At 37.4% G+C, this 27,693-nt stretch overlaps 1 protein-coding gene across 1 annotated transcript; it reads right to left on the bottom strand.

The window, feature by feature from the left end:
* Window positions 1–23,820: 23,820 nt before the first annotated feature.
* On the bottom strand, window positions 23,821–25,938 carry LOC145906145 (uncharacterized). Its single transcript, XM_082993554.1, has 3 exons — window positions 25,859–25,938; window positions 24,898–25,801; window positions 23,821–24,832 (listed from the first exon to the last, which is right to left on the bottom strand). Exons 2-3 carry the CDS (start codon window positions 25,788–25,790, stop codon window positions 24,397–24,399), a joined length of 1,329 nt encoding a protein of 442 aa, XP_082849680.1. The 5' UTR covers window positions 25,791–25,801; window positions 25,859–25,938; the 3' UTR covers window positions 23,821–24,396.
* Between the last annotated feature and the right edge of the window lie 1,755 nt (window positions 25,939–27,693).

Here is a 27,693-nt window from a genome sequence, read left to right as displayed (position 1 = left end):
AGACTGTCGGACTGACAGCCACTTTACCAGAGTTGTCTTTTCTTATGACGCCAATTGCCCGACAAGACAATTTTACTTCACTCACAGCCAGGATGTGTACTTTGTTTTGGGTCTTCTCCCTCCAGTACCATCTTTGGAGTGCGACGTAAACTAGTTTTTTTCTGTTAAAATATGTATTCAATTAACACGATATATTTTATCTTTGTTTGTCCAGTTTTATGTAGACGGTGTGTTGTCAAATTCTTTTGGTGGAACTGTCTTCTTTAATTCCTTTACTGGATCGTTTGGAAGAAAGGGTTTCTTTAACTGCCGAACTCCTACCAGTTTTTCCTCTGCAAAAATCTACGTTGCTGAGTGTAAGTAGTAAACCATTGAAACTATCAGCTTTATGTGGTTTCTTTCCACAGCTGCCAAAAATGCCCATTGTTTGGCAAAATCTTGTTTATCTTATTAAAATACTATTATAAAAATAGAACCAAATGAAATATTCATTATACAAGGTAAAATAATTTACCATCCCTTGACAAGTCTGCACCAAGCACCCCAAAACTGGAAAGTTTGATGTCAAAAAGTCAGGTTGTCCATCAACATAAATTAGTTTTCTTTTTGCAGATGATATAAATACAGCCTGCTTTGAAAATGTGCCACTGGAGCAGGATGAGGTCAGAACGATCACAACCCCATCTATTGGAGATACTGGAGATGTTTCTCCTCAACTGTTTTGTACCTGGCCAGTCACCTCACCATACTTGTATGGTGGGGCACGAATGCAGATTCCGTCACTTTCCACTCCTGGGATTGGTTTTCTGCAGGTAAAAAATATGCAGAAAGTTTAGTTTTTATTCAGTTTTTTTCACCTCTTAATTCTTATTATTTCTACCTGCAAGTTTACGCAAGAGCAATCTCGGCATATTGTGCCAAAGACAATGCCAATAGATGTATTAAATACACAACATGTTATGAACAATTTTAAATGGGTTTCTTTTTATACATTGATTAGATGTTAACAGTAAGCCTTTTATGTGTAATATTCAATAGCGTCTTTGTTGCATGTTTAAACACTGCTGTATATATTCCAACTATTTATTGATGCTAACCTTGCAGTAATGTAAATAAAACTGAATACTCAACCAGACGAAAACTAACACCATTATACTTTTTGGAGGTTTCAAATGGGATAAACCCAACCTTGTTTTTGACGGGAACTGATGAAGTATCTGTTCAATCTGTATTGGCATCCACAGGCCAGTCCATTGTGTTATTTTATCAGGATGATATACCAGGGTATCCTGCGTTCAATGTTACATTCACTGGTGCGTAACTTTATGTTGCAACATATGTGAAATATTTGTGTATAAGCTGCAGACAGATGGCCACTGTTTTGACCTAAAAGGTCTCATTAGTGCAGCTGGTGTGACTATCAGACGACTTTGCTGACCAAACGGCCAAGCAAAGACTTCCACTTTGTGGTGACTATACAGTCACCGTCATCCGTTGGGCACCAAACTAGGTGCAACCTTACGGAGCAAACAAGGTGGAAACACTACGGCCAAGCAAGCTCAACCAATAGTACCGTCAGGCCCCGTGTCACAATAATCATACAGCTGCAGACAGATGGCGCTTATACACAAATTCATATTATTGGCTCCACATTGCTTATCATATGATTATTGTGACACGGGGCCTGACGGCACTATTGGTTGAGCTTGCTTGGCCGTAGTGTTTCCACCTTGTTTGCTCCGTAAGGTTGCACCTAGTTTGGTGCCCAACGGATGACGGTGACTGTATAGTCACCACAAAGTGGAAGTCTTTGCTTGGCCGTTTGGTCAGCAAAGTCGTCTGATAATCACACCAGCTGCACTGATGAGACCTTTTAGGTCGAAACAGTGGCCATCTGTCTGCAGCTTATACACAAATTCATATTATTGGCTCCACATTGCTTATATGTGAAATACTTTGTAAAATTGAAGGCTATGTTGTAAAGTTTTACTATTCCTCAGCAGATGTTAAACTTTAAAGCAAGGGTCAATACTTTGCAAGGCATTATGTGCATATAGAATCATCACCCAATGCTTATTACTTTGCTTAATATCTACTGCTAAAACACATTATGTTGTAAACAGTTAACAATTGTTGGCCCAAAGGGGCAGGTTAAACTCAGTGCTGTGTGTTTTTGTAGCTACTTGCTACAAATATTGCTTGGACAGAATTGATTCCACGGACAGAAATATTATGCTTACTTGGACCGATCACACTCTTGTTGATGAAACCATTCTTCTCCTTGGCGGTGACACACTGTCCTACCACTACCCACATGGCAACCAGGCATGCTTTGCAAACCTCTCACCAAATACTTTGTATAATTTATCAATCATTGGGGAAAAGACAACAGAAATTGCAAACTTTCAAGAGCAGATAATCACTGGTCAGTTGCCATTTTAGTTGATGACAATGTTTCCTGATATATTTTGTCATTATTTCCAAACTACACCTCAGTGACGATAATTTTGTTTCAATCATCTCTTCATCAAACATTGAACTCTTGAAATAATATTAACAATGTAATACTATATTCAATTAATATACATCTTTTTATCTGACAATTGAAGTAACAATACAGATTTTATTACTTTGTTCTTAGCTCCAGGACAAATGACAGAACCTTGGGTTGCACCTGAATCGATTGATGCATCTTCAGCTACTGTGCATTGGGATGCTTATGCTGTGGGTGACAATATTGTTTCAATGTACCAATTAAAATGGTATGCTATCACCAGAAATGGTGTTGCTCTAACTATGAGGCATGCACCAGCACAAGGTTTGTCTGGAATGATAGACAGGCTGGAGCCAAACATGCTTCATACAGTAAGTGTACGGGCAGTTACAGATGCTGGATTCGGTCGTTTTTCACATGGTTTCTTATTCACAGCAGGTATGGCGTTTGTAAAACCAGTGCTCCGTTTTTTTTGTTTAACTTTATGTTAACTACCTTCAGGGCCTAGTGGCCACCCAAACCTGAGACAAACTGACTGTCTGTCAGTTACATCAATACAAGTTGATTTTGATGATGTGCCAAATGACGGCGAAGGAAGAACGCTTGTCAGGAGTGAAATATGTTGGTGCTATACCTTGGAGAATGTCTTCACAGACAACTTGGTACCAGACTATGTGATTGAAAACCTTCTTCCAAACCGACGTGTCATCGCATTTACCAAAGCATATTTCGATGATGGATTAGTGGCAGAAAGCCCTCACACTATTTTGCAACCAAGTAAGTGATTACATTGTTGTTGGATTTGTTTTATGAGGATATTTTTTCAATTTTTCACGAAATACTTTTTTGGATCACATGTAAGCTGGCTTCAACAAAACAATTGGTTCCCATAGAAATAATTGTGAAAGAGTAATGTCTTTAGCCCAATTTTATAACATCATCCTTGGGAAGTTTTTTGTGTAACTTGACAAAACTTTTTTTATTTTGACCAGCAGATACTCTCCAGCAAATCTTTTTAAGTAAATTTTTATTTGTTTTGCGTTTTCAGAACCACGGCCATTTATGAATTCTCCAACTCTCCTGCTTGTTGGAATGACAATGGCAAGAGTAACTTGGGAACCTTACCAGGAAGGTGGTGATATTGAGATTGTTATGTACATTCTTACTGTGGAACACGTCAACGGAACTCTGGTGCAGCAACATATGGTTGACTTAAGCCTGACATCATTCTTCTTAAATAACCTTGTTCCAAATACGGAGTACAATGTATTCATCCAAGCATCACACGAAGATTGCAACAGCGACATGTCTCCACCATTACTAGTTACCACAGGTATAAATGGGATTCTCTGTGTTAATGAATTTGCCCACTAATTGTAATCTGTTGCTGCGTAACATAAGCTTTATTTTTTGTTCAAAGAAACATATTGCTTAAATTGAAGAGTTTACTGTGTGTAGACCCCGGCCCAGCTCGGAATGTGCAGGTCATTGACCATGGTGCTGATACACTTACTATTCAGTGGGATGAACCAGAAAGTGGTGATGCAAGGGCTATAATGCAATACTCGCTCAACTGGAATTCTTCAGCTGGCAATGGGTCAGTGCTAACAGATCAACTCTCAGAAAGTGCAGTTGGGCTTACAGGCAATACTCCATATGTTGTTTATGTTGTGATACTCTATGATGATGGTGCAACTACTGAAAGTCCAAGAATCCATACTGGCACAGGTAACTGATTGATTAAGTACTTGTTCAAAGCATTTCATGTGGCTTGCAGGTGTGATTTTAATTTGTGTTTTAAATGCACTGGATTAGGCTTGCTTTTGCGTAAATTTAAAGATTTTGATTTTATATTTTTAGTGCCTAGTCCTCCAACCCTCTTAAGTATTTCTACTCAAGCTACATCACTACATGTAACTTATAATGTTGGCGGAATTTTACCCATTATCAGATATTTGGTTAATGACTCGGGAGAAATTCATACTACCAGTAACACTGAGTTAAACATCATGCAACTTGTACCAAACACAATGTATGTGTTAGAAGTATTTGCAGAAAATATGTTTGGCCAAAGTCTACCATCAACTGGCTCTGCAGTAACAAGTAAGTTTATTGCAAACATTTTTCATGTGATGGTTATTTTTAGAAAAAATTTTTAGGCAGGCTAACTATAAACATAAGTTTGTTTTACTTTCATGAATTCTGTGAAAAAGATTTGTAAAATTTAAAACACGTCCAACCCAATAAAGTAGAACCACATTTAGCGTTTCAAAAATCTTTTTGGGTAAATTTTTTTTGCCAAAATGTAAACTACCTTCAAGCAAAATGTTCCACTTTTATTCACATTGTTTATGTGTTTCAAGTATTTTCCCCATTCGCTCATGATGTTCCTGTTGTTTTAGAGGCTCCACAGCCAGATTTTACAATAACTCCTGGGATTTCGGAACTTTCACTAAGTTTCCGTTTACCTTCCCATGGTAATTTCTATTCGGTCACATGGGGAGTCGAACTGGAGAAACAAACAGGTTCTGAATCTGGACAGACTTTTTCACTTCCTGACGAGTCTCTTCTAATATCAGCTCTAACACCAAACTCCTACTATAACATTACACTAGAGGCAATGTTTAGTAGTGGGGAAACGAAAACAGTTTCTAAAGTGGCTCTTACTGGTAAGCAATAAATTTGCATTGTAATTCAAACAGTTTATACATTTATTTTATTTTTTTCAACCAGCACCATTCTATTCTAATGGAGTAGTCCTTGTTGATGCTGATGTTTCATCATTAACACTTACCTGGAATGCCTTTACTGGTCCTGGTGATGCAGATGTCACACTTGATTTGTTTTTTAACAATGAACTTCACACATCGAACATTCCATTTAGCCCTATCCATATAGTGGCCAATAATTTGGACTCTAATACTGAGTATCAAAATATCTTTATTCGGATAACAAATGATGCTGGTTTTACAAATGCAGTAACAAGTGCATATAAAACAGGTAAGTTTGTTTCCAATACATTCTTTTTTTCTATTTAAAATCATTGTTGACAACATTTTTATGAAGTCAATTTGTATCTATTTAATTTCAGCAATTTTACTGCAATTTTTTGTTCATGTATGAGAATTGTGTGTAGCATGGTTTCATGTAGAAAACTGTTAAAGTTATGAAATATTTTTTACTTTAACATTTGAACTAATAATGTAAGAATAATGTTACAATTCCCCAGAGTGAATTTATTTACTTTTTGGCACTAATCTTTATTTAGTTGTTTTATTTGTGCAGTCATTTGTACAATTTTTTTACCTCTAAGTTGTTTTTTTTTATTAGATCCCGATCCACCGGGAAACCTTCATGTAAATGTTGCGCTTCCCAATTCTGCGGAATTGGTTTGGGATGCTCCAAGTGGAAATGCTTACAGTGTTACTGAGTATGAGTATCAATGGCTTATGAACAGTGATACTACACCCGATGAAACAGCAAGTATAGCAAATCTTGACCCCGGCACCAACTATCCTGTCACTCTACTTGCCAAGTTTGGTGGTGAATTTACCACATCCGCAACAACCAATATATGCACAGGTAAGTAAAAATTTATTTAAGTTATTAAAACTAACTGGTACATCCACATCATAATAAGTGACTTATTTCGTGGCTAAAACTTTTGCCCAAAATTTTTGAAACATCTTGCTTATATGTTGTGCTGACCTAAAAGTAGTGCAAAAATTTTAGGGTAAATCTTTTTTACTTACATTCTCGCACCCAAAATTATGCGAGAATAAGTACATTAAGCCTAACGTTGTGTCTGCTAGCTTTTAATGCAAAAATATTGTAGTTTCTTTGCAAAAAGCCCCAGCATTTTTCTGTTTTCCTAACACAGCACCTCCAGAGCCAGGAAATCTGATGGGCAGTACAATGGGAGAGACAGTGACTCTTACATGGTCACAGCCCTCATCATGCAATCTAATTTCATTTTATCGTGTAAATGGAGAGATGGTGGTTGGAACATCAACAACGGTCCAACAGACCTTCAATACTATTTCTTTTCATGAAGTAGTGGCTGTTGATCAAGGTGGTGGAGAAGGGCTTGGAGCTTCAATTAGAATACTTACATGTAAGGTTATGTTTTTCATTTCACCAAGTCTTCTAAAAGACATTTTTATGGTCTGTCTTGTAATTTTATATTTAGCATGTTGCTAAAAATTTTGCCGCAAAAAAGTTACAAATGGGTAGACATTTTATTATGTGTTGCATCTAAATCTTTTAGCATTTTAAGAGCAACAATCCTTAACCTTTTTTACCTGTAGTTGGTGAACCCTTACTGTGGTTCCAAGATATATTCCAGAGTTATTGAAATAATGTTTGCCTAAGACTTTCTAATACAAAGATATCATTCGAAAAGAACTACTAACCAACGCTGATATCTGTAGATTTTCAAAGGGGGTATTTCAGAATAATCATCTTTTATAGGTTCGCATTACCAAAAATGCTTGAAACCATTACTTTAAAGTTAATCCAACAAAATGAATGTGCAATGCTTCCTTCTATATCTGCAGTGCCGGATAATCCATCTTTTGAAGTCGATGCATCCATAGATAGTGTTGAAGTCACAATAACATACCCTAGCAAGGATGGTGATGCCTACGATTTTATTAATTACCTTGTATCGGTTGATGGAGGTGCAGATGTAGTTAAAACCACAGAAGTTTTTACGATAAGTGGTTTGCAAGGTGCTACTGAATACAGCATTGTGGTGAAGGCTGTTTTTACTGACCTTTCCCAAACTTTTTCTGCCACAAAACAAGTAACAACAGGTAAGCCTTGTTTTTGTGCTTCAAAAACGCTTAGAATTCTTCAAATGGCAAAACTCACTTAATTTTTCTTACAATTTAGATCCAGATCTTGTGACAGTGGTTAATTTTGAAACTGGGACCCATTCTTTCAATATGACATGGGAACAGCCAGCTGGAGGAAATAGTATTGCCTCATATGATATTCTGAAAGACGTTGTGTTGGTCGGTAGTGTTGGCAGTTCACGTTTCTTTGGATTAAGTGAACTTCAGCCTAACACTGAACAGAATTTAAACATTCAGGCCATCAACACTGTTGGTGCAATTTCGGATGCAGTGTTTTTTGTTGCAACTGGTATGTTAGAAAAAAATGTTTCCAATTATTTTTCCACTAAAAATGTATGTAAAAAAGTATATATACTGTTTACAGTGATAAATTGTGGTGTGCTTTTGTGTTTACTACATAGCTTTTGTTTCGAATTTAAAAAAACAATAGAAAAAGACAATTGTTTTCTTGAAATGTTTATATCCAAACTTTGCTGAACAAGCTTTTGCTGTGTTTTTTTTTACATAGATCCACTGCCTATTACTACGTACACTGCTGTTACTTGTGAAAGTTCAACAGTTGATCTTATTTGGGACGTACCTGTTCAGGGGTCATACCGTGACAACATAACTGATATCACAATATGCACTTCAGTACAGTGCACAACAACCACAGATTTAATGTACAGTGCACCCGATGATACGCTAGTAAATATTACTGCACAATACTCATTGGGAAATTCGGAGGGAAGCCCCACAACAGTTACAAGCTCTATTATGATTTATGGGTGTAAGTTGGGGATTTTTTTCTTGATACATATTGGATCATACCTAAATAGTGAACCACTAGCTCGACATCTATTATAATAAATGAAACAAGAAAACGAAAAAAAAGGACCTACTTGCCAACCGTAAATGAGTTTGAAACTTTGTAACAGTGTAAAATGTACTATAGGGTTTTGCTTTTGGACATGAAAATATGTTTTCTTTGTGACAGCCTTGATTTTTTTGGTAACCTGTTACATTTTTAGCACCATCTCCACCAACTGGTTTTCAAGTTATTGGTCACTATTATGACAACATGGTTGTGTCATGGACTCCCCCATCAGGTGGACTTGGGGTGGACAAGTATGAAATTTTGTATGGTTATATGATGGATGTCAAAGAAACATGGACTGTTTTTGGAGGAACCAGTGATGAAGACTCTATACCTTTTGTGCGTTCCAACACCTTATATGAATTATCAATGAGGGGAGTAAATGCTTGCAATGGAACTTTCACTCCTGTGATTAGACATGCTACAGGTAATTTGCATTAGGTTATTTAAAAGAAATGCCCACTTTAGTGAAAACAATCATAACCTCATAGTTTAATATATTCAAATAATTTTACCCATCTGTTTGTAGCTTCCGTAAATAAGTTAAATTGGGATTTATTAATTTGTGTGTGCATGGCAAAAACATCTTAAATTTGTTTTGGTCTCGTTAATTTTTATTAATCCTAAATCCTAATTGATGAAAAAAAAAAACCTAAAATTTTGCAGCTCAAAAACCTGTGTCAGATGTATCACAAACATCAGCAACAACAGATACAATAACAATTGAAATTACTGAGCCAATGCAGGATGGCAGTGCACGTACCAGAAATGCGTTTGTGCTTTATATTAATGGTGTTGTTTATGCCACCATCGATGTTACCACCTACACCCTTGACAACTTGACTTCCAACACAGAGTATGACATAATAGTTGAGTCAGTGTTTGTGGATCCAAATGGTACATTGCCAGACACGAGTGTGCAATCAATGCCTTACAGCATTTGTACAGGTAAATATGCAGTAACAAAACTTTTTATTCAAATATATCAGTGCAGAGCAACCTTTACCATGCAAAGAACCAGCTTAATTCTATTTGCTTGAAACTAAAGTATAGAGGAAGCTACAAGGCCAAAGTTGGTTGTTATGCATTGATTCTTAAATCTCTCAAAGCAAAAAATCGAAACTATTCTGTAAAGTTGCAAAATGATCACCTTGTCTCCATGGAGACATAACAGAGGGTGAAAATGTCACATGCAGTTCCAAAGTCATGGGTTTCCTACCTCTAATCTTTGTGTGCCTTAGATCTCATTCCATCCTGGTTGACTTTCAAGTTTTTTTTACATATTTGGACCAAATGAAATATATATCTAATCAACAGTATTAATCATAATCTTTTTTCGTTTGCTTTTCAGTCCCTGCTGCTCCAACAGATCCCCTTATCCAAGCAAATGGAATTTTTCGTTGGAATCAACCTGTTGGTGGAGAACACATTGAAACTTATGAAGTAGAATGCAGTGACAACATCTATGCGACTAGCGATCCTTACACAGCCACTCACCCAGATACTGGTATTGATGTTTCATTCAGTTTTGGAACAGACAACAACGAATATACATGCAGAGTCAAAGCCACTAATCGTGAAGGAAGTAGTGAATTTACTGCAGATGCTTACTTTACAACAGGCAAGTTAAGTTGAAAAAATGGTTGCTGCATATCTGATAAATCTGATTATTTCTGTTAGATTCCAGTTAGTAGGCAAAATATACATATAAAATGAGGTGCTTGTCATAATAGGATTTTAGGATTTTATACAAGCCTTGTAGATCTGAATAGAATTGCCAGAGCTTGAAATTTTGTAAATGACATTGTGGTGCAATTGTATGCAATGCAGAGGAACTTTCAAATATCTCAATGCTATTCAACAATATGTAGCTCTGGAATTTGTGTACAGACCTATACCTCCAATTTTCTAAATTTATCAAATGAAGAAATCCAAAAATGAAGAAATTAATACTTAAATGATAAGGCAGTAATGTTTCATGCCATTTATTTTCATAATCTTGATATTTTAAAAGAAGAATTTTCTTACAAATAAATAACTTCATAATGAAACTCGGAAAATAAAATTTCTTAGATCTTAAAAGTGGGCTTGCACCGCCCCCAACATTAGAACAACTTGCTTGAACACCATTTGGAAACCGTCAAGAACAGTTGTTAAAAATTTTGTAGAGCCAGCCACTCCTCAAGTTGGATTTACATCTTCAACTCCCGACAGCATAACTATCTTCATTGATCATAATTCTGGTGGCGGTGTTCAGACTCCACAATCCTACCAGATTCAGGCCACAGATTCCTCACAAACATATACTGGTTCTGCATCGTCTACAGATGGCACTGTAACAGGGCTACCCAGTGCTACAGAATTTAGTGTTGTTGTTGAAGCTATCTATGCTTCATTTTCACTAATCAGTCAGCCAGTGGTAATGTACACAGGCAAGTATACTTAGTATAGTTTTTTAACCCAAAATGTTCTTAATTAAAAATGCCAATGTAAGCTTCTGTTTATATTGGAACCTTAATTTTGCTGCGTAGCTGCAAAGTTATTTTAAGTGTAGCTTTACAATTTTTCTGTACCAACAAGCCACATAAACCTAGCCAGTTTATCCAACAATTATTGAATAAGTGATAAAATGTTTCCAATGCAGAAAAAATTATATTCTAAAAATTTAGTTTCATAGATTGGTTGCAACTAAAAATGAGATTTTTTAACCCAAGTAAGAATGAATTACACTGTATACATTAAGAGTTACCTTCAGTTACTTGTATGTCGGTTTAAGGTTTCTGTTTTGTTAAATAAAAACCTTTTTATGTAAAACTCCCTTTTGTATTTCAGTGTCCAATGGTGTCGATGTTACCTCCCTAACATCAACACGAAATACAGTCACAATCTCTTGGGCCCTCCCAGTAAATGACGGAAGTGAAATTCTGGGTTACCGAGCAAGACTTTCTACAGACGTGCAAGGGGATTTAGAAACTATATCCTCTTCACCATCCACCGTAACTGGATTGTCTTCAAACAATGCTTACACAGTGTTTCTGTTTGCGGAGAATCAAGCCGGCCTGAGTCCTGAAGGAATAACAATGACTGTCATAACAGGTGGGATTGGCAACAGAAAAGGTTTAAGTTGTCAAAGTAAAATACCCTACACATCAAACATGGTTCTCAACCTTTTTTGCTTCATGTCCACACTTCAGTAGCCCCGACTCATCCAAAAAAATATGAATGCCTTTCAAACTCATCCCAACAAAAACCATCCCAAGCAAAAACCATCCCAACAAAAACCATCCCAACAAAAAACATCCCAACAAAAACCATCCCAACAAAAACCATCCCAAACAAAATCCACCCCCTCCCCCCCAAAAAAACATCCAAACAAAAACATTTGTAATGAATTTTAAATACAATTAGTACAGATGTGCTTATGGCCTGTAGCATGACCTTAGGCCATCATAAAGAAAGATTGTCTTGAAGGGTAAGTTTTATGAAACCTCCCCAGTAGAGGTTGTTGGGAATTACCCCAGTTTATGCATGGTATGTTTTACTAGTGTATTCACGAAGACCCACTAGTGGTAAAACATTTTGCTGGTATGTTGTAGCTGGAATATTGTGGTGTTTTAAAGGAATGTTGCATTTTGTTTGGGGGGGGGTGTTTAAAAGTTGTCGATATGTCGCACTTAAGAAAGCGTACATTAATGAACTGAAGTATGCAGTAGATGAAACAAACTTCGTTTGTGGAAGATTTTTTTGTATGTGTTTTTGAATATCTCCACAGAGTGCATTGCTACCTATTTTTGTTTACAAAGAATGATTTCAACAACAAGTATATACATCTCTGTAACTTTATCAACCTGACAAATGTACTGTTTAAATTTCTGCTGCTGGTAGTCAGTTATAATACACACAAACCACTTGCCTCCCAAAAGTGTTTAATATATATTATCAGACCCATTGCACCCCTTCTGGCCTTTTCCCTCTCTTTTTTTTATCTTTACTTTACCTCACCGTTTTGTTGTCTGCATTGTGCGTTGATAATGATAGTAGATACAATCAATACATTTGCAAATGGATTTCATCATGTTGCACAGGTGCTTGCCAAATCACATTCTTGTTAGTTAATTTTATGCATTACATTTTCAGAACCATCAGACCCAACGCTGACAGTGGTTTCGGTTCAAATTGACTCGTTCGATGTAGAGTATGATTGGAATGACAACGGTGGATATAACGGATATAGTGCAACAACTTACATAATTGTAGCGACAGACATGATTGGTAACACAATAGCAACAAGCAGTATTCCTGCAGCAACAACTACGGAAACAATTGCTGGTTTGACTGCAGCAACTTCATATGAACTGATGCAAAGTTTGGAGCTAAGCAGTTCGCTTGGTTCACGTTCGGTTCATAGTAACCTAGTTAATGTCGTTACGCGTAAGTATTTTATTCAAATTCTTGGTTTGTGTAATTTTGACAAGCAAACTACAATGAAAAGTTTATGTATTCTTGCAGTTCCTGATGTACCTGTGGGTTTGACATTAGTGGCTGTAACAGAATCATCCATCACTATTTCATGGGGAATGCCAAATGGGGGCACGGAAATAGATGATTATGAAATCGAAGCAACAGCTGTCACAAACGTTGTATTTGGGAACAACGCGGGAAGCATGGTGACAGTGGGTTTGAGTGTGACTGTCAGTGATTTGGCCCCAAATACAAGACTTCAAGTGCAAGTGAACGCAAGAAATTCTGGTGGAAGTGGACAAGCCGTTGCATTGGATGCAACCACGCGTAGGTTTTTATTAGTTGGCAGCCAGCAATATCTTTGCTCTTTAAGGATTTCATTGCCAATACATAAGCAATACATAATAGGGATTATTTTACTTTCCTGCTCCAATTGGGAAAATTGTTTTTTTTTTGTCTTAAACATTAATGCCAAGGCCAGCTAGTACCATAGTACTTTATAAAAGTTTTATATTGCAAACAACTTAAACATTTTAAATTAGTATGATGCTAATTAGCTGATTCCTAGCTTTGGCATTAATGGCAAAAACTCAAAATGTTTGTATCTGGGTTAATTTTCTTACATTTATGAAAAATAATAACACTCTTTCTAACAAACTAATATAAAACAATCCCGTCTAAATAAGTCAGACATAGTTTTTTTGTCAAATAGTGCCCATTGCTTCAACTCCACCAACAACCGACAGATCTACACCGGAAATGATAATATTTCAATGGGAACCAGTCGTGAATGAAGGCCGGACTCCAGATAACTACACATTATTTTTGTTGGATGCTTATGGTCTGATGTTGAACAGTATTGTCGTGGAGGCAAGCATGCAATTGCGAACATCTTTAAATTTTCTCAGTCCATCAACCCGTTACAATGCATTTGTGAGGAGTAGTTTTGGTGGAGGCCCCATACTAGATTCTGAAACCAGCCCACACTGGACCAGTAAGATTTAAAATATTTATTTTTTTACTGAGTAATAAAGCCTTTAAATAAAGCAGTTGAGGGTAAGAGTTTTAAAATGTTAGCACAATCCTGCATAGTACAAATAGAATATTCCGATGACTTATTTACCGATTATATATTTGGTAAAAAGTACATAAATTTATTTGTTTACGCTTTCACCAGATCCAGTGCAACCGTCACCAGTCCGTTTAGTCTCAAGTTCTACCGATGAAATAACAGTCACGTTCATGTCTGTATCGGGGGCCTTTCCCTGTTGTGGTATTGAAAGTTACACAATCACAATGGAGGGGCCTGAAAATGACATGGCAATTTTACCCGTGGAAAGGGAGCACACATTTTCAGTGTCTCCAAACTCCGTTTACACATTTACAGTGGAAGCCTTCAATGGTCACACCACAAGCCTGCCATCAGACGCCCAGCAAATATCATCCGGTAAGCCACCAACAGAAAAACAAATTATTGGCTGGGAGAGTTAAACCTCAGGCTGGAATTTGTTGATTGTTGTTTAACCCAAAGTATGTATGTACACAGCCATGTTCTTCATTGCAAAACAATGAAATAGGTTATTACTGTTGTATTGAACCATGTTCTTTTCAGCTCCACCGCCAGTGCAACCCCAACTAAGCTCAGTTACAGCTCAATCTATTTCATTTCACTGGGATCCTATACCTGCTGGAGACTCCCCTGTCGATAGGTACGAAGTCACTTTATCACCTTATCCGAGCACATCTACTGGACAATTTATTGCTGCCTCCCCTTTCATGACGTTTACTCAACTGGAAGCAAATAGGGAATACACAGTATCTGTTCGGCCTGTCCTTGAACCATTTGATTCTCCAGTTAAAGGTGAAGCCATGGTCACAAGGATTTTTACAGGTATGTGTAACTCACTACTTTGGTTTTAGCTAGAAATTTGTAAGTAGTACAGTTTGTAAGTTGCGCAGTAAATGCCAAAGATATGGCCATTATTTTTTTTGGATGCATTCATGCAGAAATTTAATTACCGCAACTATCAGCTGCAAATAAAACAAAAAAATTTAAAAAATAAAACCTACTAACTTAACATAACTTGTTGATGACGCTACCAGGCAAAATATTTAGTCAATTTTACAGCTCTTTTGGTAAAGGAAACGATTTATTTAATCAATGATACCATCGTTATACAATGGACCTTCATCAGGATAAATAGTTTCCTTTACCAGACAAGCTTTAAAATCGACTAATTACCAACTTCTTTAACAACCATGGAATGTCTCGAAACAACACTAAACGAAATCAACATTATGTTGAAGCACCTCTGGCACCAGCAGCACCAGTGCAGAGCCCTCGACACCCTCCTACTGCCACAGAAATATCAGTTGAATTTGCTTGCCCGATGCAACGAGGATGTGGTGCGATCACACACTATGATATCATGTGGAACAAAACAAGCGGAAATAGTTCTGACTTGGGTTCAGTCACAAGGAGAGGTTTGATGGAGGACTGTACTGGAAGATACACAGTGACCGGTTTGCAGATTAACACTGTGTATGCAATACAAGTTGCTGTGCACAATGTTCACGGAGTTTCAGAATTTTCTGATCCTGTAGAGATTTGTACAAGTGAGGAGAAGTTTTTCATGCTTTTTCGATTCTAAATTATGATTCTGTGATTTATAGTTTTTAGTGCAAAACAAAAAATGTATAGTATGAGTTTTGCTTCTATATCTTTTATTCAGTATAACTTCTTTTGATTGTTCTCCCTGATAACAAAATTTTGATTCTTCAGTTTTTTTAATTTTTGTTTGTTAATAGATGCATCTCATACAAGTGTAATTTCATTTCAAAAGTGAAGTTTCATAATTTTTTTTTTTTACTTGCAGACCCTCATATGCCTGACCCTCCCACTGTTGCGTTTGATCTGGAGCGCCAGGGAGTTGTAGTTGAGTGGCTTCCTCCACCAGAAGGGGGTGGTGCAGAAATTGTCGAGTATAATGTTGCTTGGTTTTCAACTCACGATAGAGGAGAAAGGCTTGTAAGGGTTATTGGAATGAACCACACCACTGTCATTCAGGGTTTACTGCCTATCACAAACTACCGAGTTACTGTTCAAGCAATAAATGCTCACGGTGCTGGTGCTCCATCACAACACAGCAATATAACAACTGGATCTGGAATAATTTGTTCCGAAACACCATCAATTCAGTGAGCCAATTTCTGAAGTTTAAACCTACTGCTTCAGTCTGTTTTTGCTTAATTTGGACCATGTTTTGTTTGGTTGGTTTGTTTGGAAGTGAGGCTGAGTTACAGCCCACTTTGTACAATAGTAGGAAGTTGGTAATGCCTATTGCTTTGTTTTAAACAAACTTTGGAGAAAAAATGCAGATTTGTGTAAAAATGCACTGTTAGTTTTTATGTGCATTTCTTAGGGGGCATTTCTTTAATTACTCGTTTTTATTGCAGCATTACTGCTGAGGACATTGCAACTATGATAAACCCAAGTGCTGGAGATCAATTGGTGATTTCATCTCGACGAGTCAGAGATCAACTTGCAGCTGAAGAGTTGTTGCCATCTTGCAGAAAATTTATCGAATCTAATGATATCGAATTCTATTTCAATCTGACTGATTGTGAACCACGTGTTGAATATGCGTCGGACAAATTTGATGGGGTATGTCTATATTGTATGCTTGGCTCTTTTAATCTTCAACTGGATTAAAAAAAAAAAAAATTTTCACTTGGGAGAAAAAAATGTTGCTTTTCTGAGATCACATTAGATCACACGATGAGGGGAGGCAAGTCTTTTCAGTGGAAATTTCTATGACTTGTCCCCAACACCGGCTGTACCTCCCCTTCATGGGACTTGTCCACCCTGGGACCAAATAAAAACCTGTAATGATTCTGTTAAGCCACACTTTAAGTGTCAACAAAACAATAAATAATGCGAATATAATTGGTAACTTTCTACATATTTTAGACTTTGACATATATAGTTTTGTATTATTTTTTGTGTTTTAGTACACAATATCAAAAATTAAATGACCACTTATCTATATTTAGGAGGACAATGATACATTACTCTACACGTTTATGGTCCAACTTGCAAGGCAGACAAACTTTGGGATGATAGTCCAACGTTTCGATGAGACAACGATCTTTAAGTTTAAGTGTGCTTTCCAGCGTTCTGCCCTTCTTACCAGTGTGGTCAATCCATTTATTAGGTATGTGTCAGGATGTTTTGTATGATTTTTCTGGGGCTATGGATCGAAAAAAACGATTGGGACTATCTGACACTCACAGAAATGTTAATTTCCTATGAGAGATTCACCACTTTCTTTAAGAGCAGGAATCTGTGGCATGATTTCTATATTAAGATGTGGGTGTTTTGTAGAAAAAACCTTTTTGCCATGGATCCTGAACATGCAACTTTTGACCTTGATTTTGACCTTTACACCTCCCTCTCGTATAACAACCGGTTGACGGGTTCTCCACCAAGAATTGAGGTTCTGACCAATATCTATGTTCAGCTGAGGATGAATGTAATGTCAAACAACTTTGTTGTCCAGGTATGGAATATAATAACCACCAACATCATTCACCAAACAAATAATATTAATGCAAATCTTTTATAGGATTCCTATTTGTCTGTAGCAAGACACATTAGTTTATAGAAACGTAACATTCAAAACCACCAAGTGCTCTTTTTGCAAGCTTGTGTTAAGTTGGATACAGATGTTTTACTTACAGATGTTTAAAGATTTAAAATATTTTGTAATATCTTTAAGAAGGAACATATATTGTTGATTTATGTCATGATATCTTTGGCAAATATTGTTTTCTGCCAAGGCATAATGTAATTTTAAAGGATGTGGCCTTCTGGCACGATTATAAATTCTTAAAAACATCAGTAAATAAAATTCAAAGTTTAGTTGCGCCATGAGGTCAAATCTTTCCAAATAAGACATCGTTTATTTGTGTTACAAAACATTAAATTTTAGTATTTCTGTGCACCATCAGTTAACATTGACATTTAAAACACAGTTGCATCACTGTTGGGCAACACCAAGCAGTTCTTCTGAAGATCCTCGATCTTATCCCATTATTGTACACAGGTAAAAAAAAACTTTTGTCAAATAAAAATAGGGTAAATGGAGTTTTTGAATATGTGACTGGAATGTGAAAAAAACAATAAGTGTTTGTAAAGTTTTTGTGTGTAAGACTTTCAAGTTTATGTATTGTAATTGTGCAATACATTAAGGTTGTAGGTTGTTAAATGAAAACAGTGTCGGCAGTTTAGTAAATTTTAAACCTTTTTAACGCACTATTTTATACAACATGAAGAAGCACAAAAAGTAGAAAGAAAAGATATTTTCTGTCATGCAAAATTCGAAATAACCTTTCAAAAAAATGCCCTTGCAAAAACAAGTATTTTGGAGTTTTATAATTTATTAACACATGTTTTATGTATTAAGCTGCCCGTCCAGAAATCCATATGATCCCATTGACGCAATACAGATGACACGCAACTACATGCCTGGCGTTGCACAATTCCATTTCCCGGCTTTTGTGTGGTCAAACATTCCAGACCAGAATCAAACAATGTACATCCATTGTGACATGGTGGTTTGTGACACAAACATGGACCTCACATGCATGGATTTGGTAAGTTTAATCTAATTCAGGGGTCTGAAACCCTTCAGGTACATGTGAAATGTGGCGCATGAGGTGATTTTTGATGGCACGCCAAATAATTTACAAGTTGATATTTCATTGCTCAGTATAAAAACCTGTATTACAAACAAAAATGTTGCCATGCGAAGTCGTTAAAATTAAAATATAACTTGTAAGTTGGTACTCTGTCTTAAAAAGGTTGTGAACTACTGATTTAAATAATATTTCTTTTTACATTTTCACAATTTTTTTTTTCACAATTACTAACAGAATGTTATTTTCACAGTAGTGTAAAAATTGTTACCCCTTTTAATTGGAACGACAATCGTTTATTTGTTTAATTGCATAAAAAACTAAAGACCACCGATAAAACATCATCAATTCTACATGAAGTTCTTATTGCATAAAACAGTAATTTACTAATGTTGCTTGTGTTTAAACAAGTTAATTTATTCTCAAACTAAAGTAGTAAAAGCACAAGGAAATCGCACAAGACATGATTCAGTTCATTCTAAACATGCATTTAGAACTGTGGAAACGACAGATTTCGAAGAAGTTTGGTTGGAAATGGAAAGCAAAGAATGAGCTATGGACCGATTATGCTGAGCAACAGGGAACACAGCCTTTGTTTTGAGGTAAACTTGTTTCATTTTTATTTCCTCTAAATTTATGCATAATTTAATTTATCCTAACCCTGTGCTGTCGGAAAATGCTACATGTTTACATTTTTTTACATGTTGCAAAAAAAAACTAGTAGCTGACCGAAAAGTTTTAGAATAAATGAAAGATACATACTTCAAAAAATCAACATCACACAATTAGGAGAAAATTATACTTTCCAACTTAAAATTTTTAGAAAACTAGACTTTTCAACATAAAAACATGTAGGAAAATATGTGATTGCCACAAAAATAATAAGATCCTAAAATAATCCTAAACACGAAAGGGAACACTTTAATCATGTCAACAAAAAACATGTGAGAAATAAAATATTTTGTCACAAAAATAACAACCAAAAAAATATGAAAAAGAAACACTTTGAAAAAACATAACATTAAATATGAATAACATGAGGAATATATTTGTTCAGGACAATGGGGGTTGTGAGGATGTTTGTTCGGAGAAGAACAAAGTGGTTCATTGTTCATGCAAAGATGGGAGGGAACTGAACGCAGATGGGAGAACTTGTTCTGCACAATGTAAGTATTTCAAAACAAATTTATTAAAAAGGATAGTTTAAAGAAAACATATTGTCTAAATATCCTATTTATTGGAAACAAACTGTCATGTTATTGATACAAATTAGGTGAAAAATATCTGAAAGAAACAAAAAAAACAGTCAATTTTTTGTGCATCAACTTAAAACTCAAAAACCCAAATTTTAATTTTATTTTATCTAATTTTTTGTGAAAAATTTTTGAATTGTTAGACTATTATTGGTGTTAGGAATCAAAAAGTCATTAGTCGGTAATTTTTTTGCAATAACAATGCATTTTTTCTGTGTGAAAAATCGTTTTTAAGACATTCCAATTATTAAAGACTGTTTTGTACTTTCACATTTAAAAACATGACACTCAACAAGTGTCATTGCCCTGTATTATACAAAAAAAAACTTAACCAACATACATTATTGTTTGTAGATCACACCGTGGTGATGGAAAGAGACATCTTCTCACAGCCTCTGCTTGTAATTGTGGTTGTTGCTCTTGTCGTTGCTGTTTTCTGGCTTTCCTGCTTTCAGAAACGTTCGAAATAACTTCGAAAAAATGATCAACCTATATATGCAGAGAACTATATAATGTGCAATAAATAATATCAAACATACGAGATTTGTGTGTTAGTTATAATGTTTTAGTCTCCTGTTCAGCCAATATAGGTTTAAAAGATTCCTAACTCCAGCTGTAACCAGTTGACAATCAGGATAAATCAAGGTTTGAAGCCGCAATATTCCGGCGGTTTTCGCTTCAAACATTATGTTTTTGTTTTGGCCTTGGTGTTTTTTCAAAAATCGACAAAAAAATTGATGTCTCCGATTCCGGTTTGAACCGGTTGGAGGTTCGAGAGGCTGCTGAAACCTCCAACCGGTTTTAATTTTTGGTTTGGCCCAAATCCGGAAAAACGGAAAGGGGTTAATCTTGGAAAATCGACAAGAAAATTGATGTCTCCGATTCCGGTTTAAACCGGTTTGGAGGTTCGAGAGGCTGCTGAAACCGCCCCCAAATGGTTTGAAACCTGAATATTTCGGTGATTTCCGCCTCAAACCGGTCATTTTTGTTTTGGCCCAAATCCGGAAAAACGGAAAGGGGTTAGCCTTGGTGTTTTTTCAAAAATCGACAAGAAAATTGATGTCTCCGATTCCGGTTTAAACCGGTTTGGAGGTTCGAGAGGCTGCTGAAACCGCCCCCAAATGGTTTGAAACCTGAATATTTCGGTGATTTCCGCCTCAAACCGGTCATTTTTGTTTTGGCCCAAATCCGGAAAAACGGAAAGGGGTTAGCCTTGGTGTTTTTTCAAAAATCGGCAAGAAAATTGATGTCTCCGATTCCGGTTTAAACTGGTTTGGAGGTTGGAGAGGCTGCTGAAACCGCCCCCAAATGGTTTCAAACCTAAATATTTCGGTGATTTCCGCCTTATACAAGAATATTTTCAAACTCGTGTTTTTTTCTTGAATTTTTCTTTAGATTCAATCGTCGTGACTCCACCAATAGTTCCCTTGAATAACCTGAAATCGATTTAAGGGTGCAAGAAAAACAGAAATCCGAGATATCGTAAATTTTTCTATTCGTTAAACAATGGAATCAGCCCCAGTTGGTTTGATCAGGATGTGGGCGACAATGCCTTCGTTCTAAAACAATATAACAGGAAGCGGGTTCCTCAACAATCGCCCAATCACAATTAACAACAGCTTGCGGATGCATTCTCAAACGCATTGAGTAGATATTGGACCCAATCACATGCGTTGCGTCGATGCATGTCCTTATTTAAGCCGCCCTTGTAGATCACATTATATTGCACAGAAAAAGAAAAAAAAAGAAAATGGTTAGGATCTATGGGCAGAATCTTTTGGCTTTATAAAGTAAGCTAGTCTTCTGCATGTTCATAAATTGCAAAACAATCAGCTTTCGTAAAGGTAACCTCCACTTTCCCAAATTAAAATGGTGATTTTAACAATCTGTTCACGAGGGTCCACAGAATCCTTGGTTCAATACCAGAACATAAATTATTCATTCTTGAACCAGTATAATGGTTATTTAAATTCCATTATACGACATAATGTTCTTTGTAACGATCATACCAAAAAAATAAGAAACCCAACAACAATTTATTCTATTGCCTTCGTTTGTTTCAATCGTCTTCCCACAACCTAAAATAAAACTGTACTGTTTTAAAAGGGTTTTCTCTTCTTTTTAATTGGACGAAAGCAATGACGTCAATACAAAAACTGTTCATGTGTAGCAAACGAGTTTTCCAAAGCGTAAACTTTATTTTCAAAAATTAAACATTTGATTACAAAAAAATGCCCATCACTGTTATTTATATTTCACACAATGGAATCGTGAGTTATTCGACCATCTACCGGATATGCTTTTGTAAATTGTTTCCACAGAAAGGCGCTAGAGTGTGCTGTTGATAAGTCTGGAAAATGATTTCTGTGGTTAAGTCATTTTTAATCATTGTTAGTCCTACTAAGGCAAAATTTCTGATTTGTTTTGCGAAAACAGATTTACAAATTTTGTTTTCAGGTTTTGGGATTACTTAATTTAGATTAGGGGAAAGTGTAAAAATAAATCATTTTCACGTTCAGTTTGTGTCTATACACTGGTGCTGCACAAGTTAACATAGGTATTTTTGCTTACCAATGCTAGCTTTGTAATTCACTATATTCGCTTGGCCTGTCGTTTGCGGCACACCAAACTGCAACGAATCTACATTAACCAACACAGAAGGTAAAAGCATGTGGCCATTGATTAGTTTCTTGGTGGAAAGCCTAAATTCAAGTACTATGCCTAAAATCGTATTCCACATCTATTCTATTTTACACCGTAAATGCTAAATTTATTTTAAGTTGTTGTCAATTAATGAAACTTCGCGGCACACCGTTTAAAAAACACTTGCAAGGGTCACAGCTTCTTTCCAACCAGTCAAGTTTAATATAGAGGGCATAAAATCATTTTATAGACAACTTAGTTTTAAAAAGTCCAAATTTTATATAAAGGGATCTTTTAGAGTCCAATCGTTAACTTATGACCCCAGTGGTGAAACACGTGCACAAAAGTTGGAATTCAATGTCGGCAGCAATTTCATAGCTACCACAATGGAAGGTTTGAAAATCAACAAAATGGACGGGAAAATCAAAGCTCGTTTCAAAGACCCAGAAGCAGACGAATTGCTAAATCTAAAGTTGTCTATTGATTCAAAGTCCGTCAATTCAAAATACAGCTTCCTGATCAAGTATCATCTAGCTTGGAACCGCCCATTGTACAACCACCAAGCCTTCGTGGAACCAAACGTTTGTTAAAAACAACGAGCATTGATTCGTCATAATGCTCGATTGAAGTATCCTGTTTGTGAGACAATAATGGCACTTTGTGGCGTGTGTTTTCTAGGCCTGATATTCTCAGGGAATGGAAAACGTAGATGTAGTTTAATGGTAAGATGCCCTGTTGCAAATGCGTCCTTGTGATGTATTTTAAACTGAACAGCTATTTCTCGGTCAGCGAAAAACAAAATATTTAATGAAATTATGTCACAAGTTGTTTTTTTTTCCTCATAACAATGAGTGAGTCCATGTAACATGTAAAGAAATTCATTTTTCAAACGTCTTAATTGTAAGTACAATCATTTTTTTCTTGAAGTTTGTGATAGGTACATCTATAAGCAGTTCTTGCTGGCGTCCAACAAAATTACGTAGTACAGAGGTTTCCAAACGGTGCGCGGTGTCAATGCTATTGGGCCAACACAAGCCTATACTTCAAGGTTTTGCGAACTTTATTTCTACAACAAACTGCGTGTCCTTTGAATTTTCACAGTGACAAAAATCTTGTGTAATACTAAAATAATTTGTGAATTTGTCTTTGAAGAATGGTCAACAATTCAAAATCGTGAAAATATTTTGCCAGGGTTAAGTGCGTTACTGGTTCATTAAAGACAGGGACTACTGTTGTAGTGTTTTTTTTTTACTATAACAATTATTTATTGATTTATTTCGACAAAAGCCACTTTCGCTAACTTTTTTAAAAGAAACGAACATTTTCCTATCTTTTCGGAAGACACGTCACTTATACCGACCAGTCAAAGCGTTACACGTCATCAAACATATGTATTTTTTTAGTGACGTAACATTGCTTCAGTCTTCCAACAACATAAAAACAGTTGCAGTGCAGATAGCTGCGAGTTGCCTCGCAAATTTTGATACACGCAATGGCACTTGTTGACTTGAATAAATGAAGTTCTAAACCATTGATAATGACGTCATAATTGCACTTTTTGTTACGAAACAGTGTTTTTTCCGAATAATTCAGCACCGATTGTTGAGGGAGAACAAAGGTTTTGTTTCGTCAGAGAAATTTAGCAAAAATGCGGACGGCTGTATTACAAAACACTTAAAAGATTTCCGAATAAACGATATTATTTACAAATATTAAAAAAAAGACATTTCATGGTGAAGGTCCGATGCAAGACGAGTAAAAACTATAAAATTCTGGGTAAAAATTTGGTAAAAATAATGTTTCTACCAAATTTGCAACATATAAATAGAATGTTGTTACAGTACCATGTTATTCCCGAACACAGTCCGATTGTTATGTTGTCCGCAGTGACGTAATAATTATAGAAACAATGAGAATTAGAACAAAACACACGCGAAAATATCCCGATCTTATACACTTTGCAACTCGTCAAAAATAACTCAGAACAACAACAAGGGGAACTTAAAATAACGAACAACAATCATTGCTCTTATGACGTCATTGGCAGTGATGTCATAATTAATTAAAAGGCAAGCTTTTTTGGTCACAATACTGATTGTTTTTTGGCAGTGGTTCTATTGCGGCTAGTGAGCGATATTACTCCATGGTGTTGTCTGGGATCTTCTTCCACTCCTCGCCGTTCGCGGATGCTGCTGAGGAAGTGGAGGTTGCTGTCTGCTGGATGTTCTTCTCCAGGGAGAGGACCATCTTGCTGAGCGAGAGGATGTAGCTGTGGGCAAGAGTGAGGGTCTCGATCTTGGACAGTTTACGATCGCTCTTTACATGGGGGCAGATGTCCCTGAGGGCTTGGAAGGCGTCGTTGAGTTGATGCATCCTCATCCGCTCCCGCTCGTTGCTCTGGAGTCTCTTCGAGTTTCTCGCGTCACAATCGTCACCGCTTCCGCAACCCCCGCGCGTGTTTATCGAACTGTGACTGTTCGCGCGGCGCTTTCGCGTTGCCGTGGTAACCACAGTGTGGGCGACGCTCTTCAGCGCAGGCGAGTGGTCGGTCGTCATGGCGGCGTTCATTTTTCTGCGCAAAAAATCGTGTTAGAAGTTCGCCGCAAGCAGACCACGTGACTAACACGTCACACTTACTCTCGCTGTTCCATTGTCCCGTCGGGGAGGCTCTGGGCCCGGATGAGGGGGAGTCGTTGGCCGAACATGCACGAAGGGGTTTGTGGGTCTTCGACATCACTTCCGCTTTCACTGCTCCGCGAGGTCGCGCACTCCGACTTTTTTCCGCTCAACATCGTGATGGGTGGAAGCAGCGATGACGTATTGGTAGTGACGTGGGTGGGCGATGAACAGTTTGACATTGGGGTAAAGATTTCGGGCTTAACTTCGGCTTTTACCATTGATGAGTCTTTGGGTGAGTAGGGGGCTGACCTTACCCCGAAACTTCCCCTAAACCCCATCTCGGCGTTGTGCAAGGAATCGTCGCACGACTCCTCCAACTTGCTCAAATAATCGGCATTGTTGTTGTTGTTTGAACTGGAATTACTCGGCATGCTGTGGCGAAACATTGGCGCGCCATCCATGTTCGAGCCTGGGTCGACTTGATCCACATTGCCGGAATTCGAGACGCAATTTGCGGCGTGAAGATATTTATCTGCCCCTAACCGCAAGTCCTGGTTCTGAAGGATGGCGTCAAGGATATCGATGTCCGCTTCGTTATCACCGTGGTAACCTGACGTCAGAGAAAAGTCGGTGGGGTACATCGAGCTTTCAGTGTCCATGCACATCGCTGTGTCGTCATAACTACAATTGTTTGTTACGTCATCTTTGTATGGTGCCGTGTTGTAATTGGCTTGGATCACTCCGTATTCGTGGCAGAATCGACGATATTGTGACCTCACAAAGTAACCTTCATTGTTAGCGGGAGAATTCACTTCGCTCGCCATCAACAAAGGAGGCGGCACGTGTTGTAGCTCTATGACGTCATCGCAATGCGCGACGTTGTTGGGTTGGTGACATTGCACGCCGTACATTGTGACGTTTTCTGCAAAAACACACAGCGTAAATTTCTGTTTGGTGGGTTTATTATTTTTACGCTTACCTTTGCAAATTGAGGCCGAAATTTTGGCACTTACTGCAGAAAAATATAATCCTAGTCTAAAGCACCAGGTTATTCCACTACAAACGACCTGAAAAGTTTAAGAAACTTAGGTAAAATAAACACAAACATTGCAGGGTACGAAACAAGCGCAACGCAGGGCGCGAAAAGGGTTGAAACAGCAACGGGACACGCTCTCCCGGAAATCCTATGAGGATGCTACAGACCCCCTGATTTCCAGGGTCATGCGGGTTGACCTCACACGCGACCAAATTTTCAGATTTGCAAAAAACGCTCTAATTCGAAAAGTTTGTCGTAAACGGTGCGTATTCTCTGCTGTGTTAGTTTGTAGATTCCACTGTGAAACCTCGGACTTTATGTATTTTTGTTTTAGGTCGCGATTATCAATTCCATTACTATTGTTCCTTTTCCCGAAAAAGTATTCGTAAGCGCACTGTTACTGCAACGAAATGTATTCTATGCCACAAGCAATCGCCAAAATCTAAATATTAATTCCAACTAATACACGACCCCACTGTTAACACATCTCAGCAGCGAGCCTTGTTATTCGAGATGTAATACAGTTTCGTTTAATCTCGAATACACGCCTTGCGAAACTGGCACAAGCCACAATTAATTGCTGTGCTACGCCTGCGACACTCCGCGAAGATTTTCTGCCCGTTCACTTGTCGCGTTGTCTCTTAACAGGAAAACGGTCATCCGTAATCTCAGAGGGAAAAAAGAGATCGAGGAAAAAGGAGAACTGCGCGACGCTTGTGCTACGGATTAACTGAATAGTTTCAGTGTCCGAAACATCAAGGTAAGGAAACGTGGTTTTACGCCCAACGTTTGAAACGCTTTCCAGCGTGATTTTAGACGAATAAGAACGTAACACGTGGCCTTGAAAGTGGCAAAACCATTTACAAATATATCCGTACTAATCACAGTCACATGAGTTTTTTTGTTCTAGCATCAATCTATCGCCTTTTCTGGCACTTCTTCAGCGTCCCGGTGGCTGAGCATAGGCAAGACGTCGACCCGTTGTTCGGTTCCCTTGCTTACGGTATTTAACCTGAATTTCTACACGTAAAAAAAACATAGTTATGGCTGACGACCCCACGAATTCCCGCGTAACGCACGACTGATCCGCCTACCTTCACCATTATTTCCCTCCAAGTATTTATAAACCACAACCAATCGTTATATGGAAGCAAGGAAACGCCCACATTCTGTCGTAACAATATTTTAGAACCGCTTGGTCGTGGTGCACCTTTGGCTGATGGCAAGTAGTGATCGTCCATGTTAAAGTTAGCCTTGCAACCAAACCCCATTGAGCTACAAAATGTTTTCAAATCAACTTACGTTGTTCTTGACTACAACACATCTACCTACCTACCTAGTACCGACGTACGGTAAAAGGGTATCTTAAAAGTCGATTTCAATGGGTTTAAAACATGACATAATAACTGTTAGGCTCTCACAACCTTGTTTTGTATACCAGCAATTCGTCACCGTTCATCAAACCCAACCAAGTTCTAATCACTTTTCACCAACCTCGGAATGGGTTTAACCTAGGAATGGGTTTAACTGTTCAACCTAGCGTTATCCTAAGCACGCGAAGAAGATCACGAAGCGCGCGTCGAGCGGAAATTGTCCGTTTTTTCCCGAGTGTCAACTATGCACTGTAGCAGCGTTTGCACCAACGGCGAAAACCGCTCTTTGGCCAAAGTTTCGAATCGTTTGTTTAAGCGCCTGTGATGTCACTGTTGCTGTTCGTCCGTCCAGCGGTTTACTGCAAAAGCAGAAGACAATTAATAACTAATTGCTGAATTAATTGC

This window comes from Ascidia mentula, chromosome 6 (assembly GCF_947561715.1).
Source record: "Ascidia mentula chromosome 6, kaAscMent1.1, whole genome shotgun sequence".
Classification (NCBI taxonomy): Eukaryota; Metazoa; Chordata; class Ascidiacea; order Phlebobranchia; family Ascidiidae; genus Ascidia; species Ascidia mentula.
The sequence above is the reverse complement of the archived record's forward strand: the minus strand, read 5'-3'. Positions and strand labels throughout refer to the sequence as shown.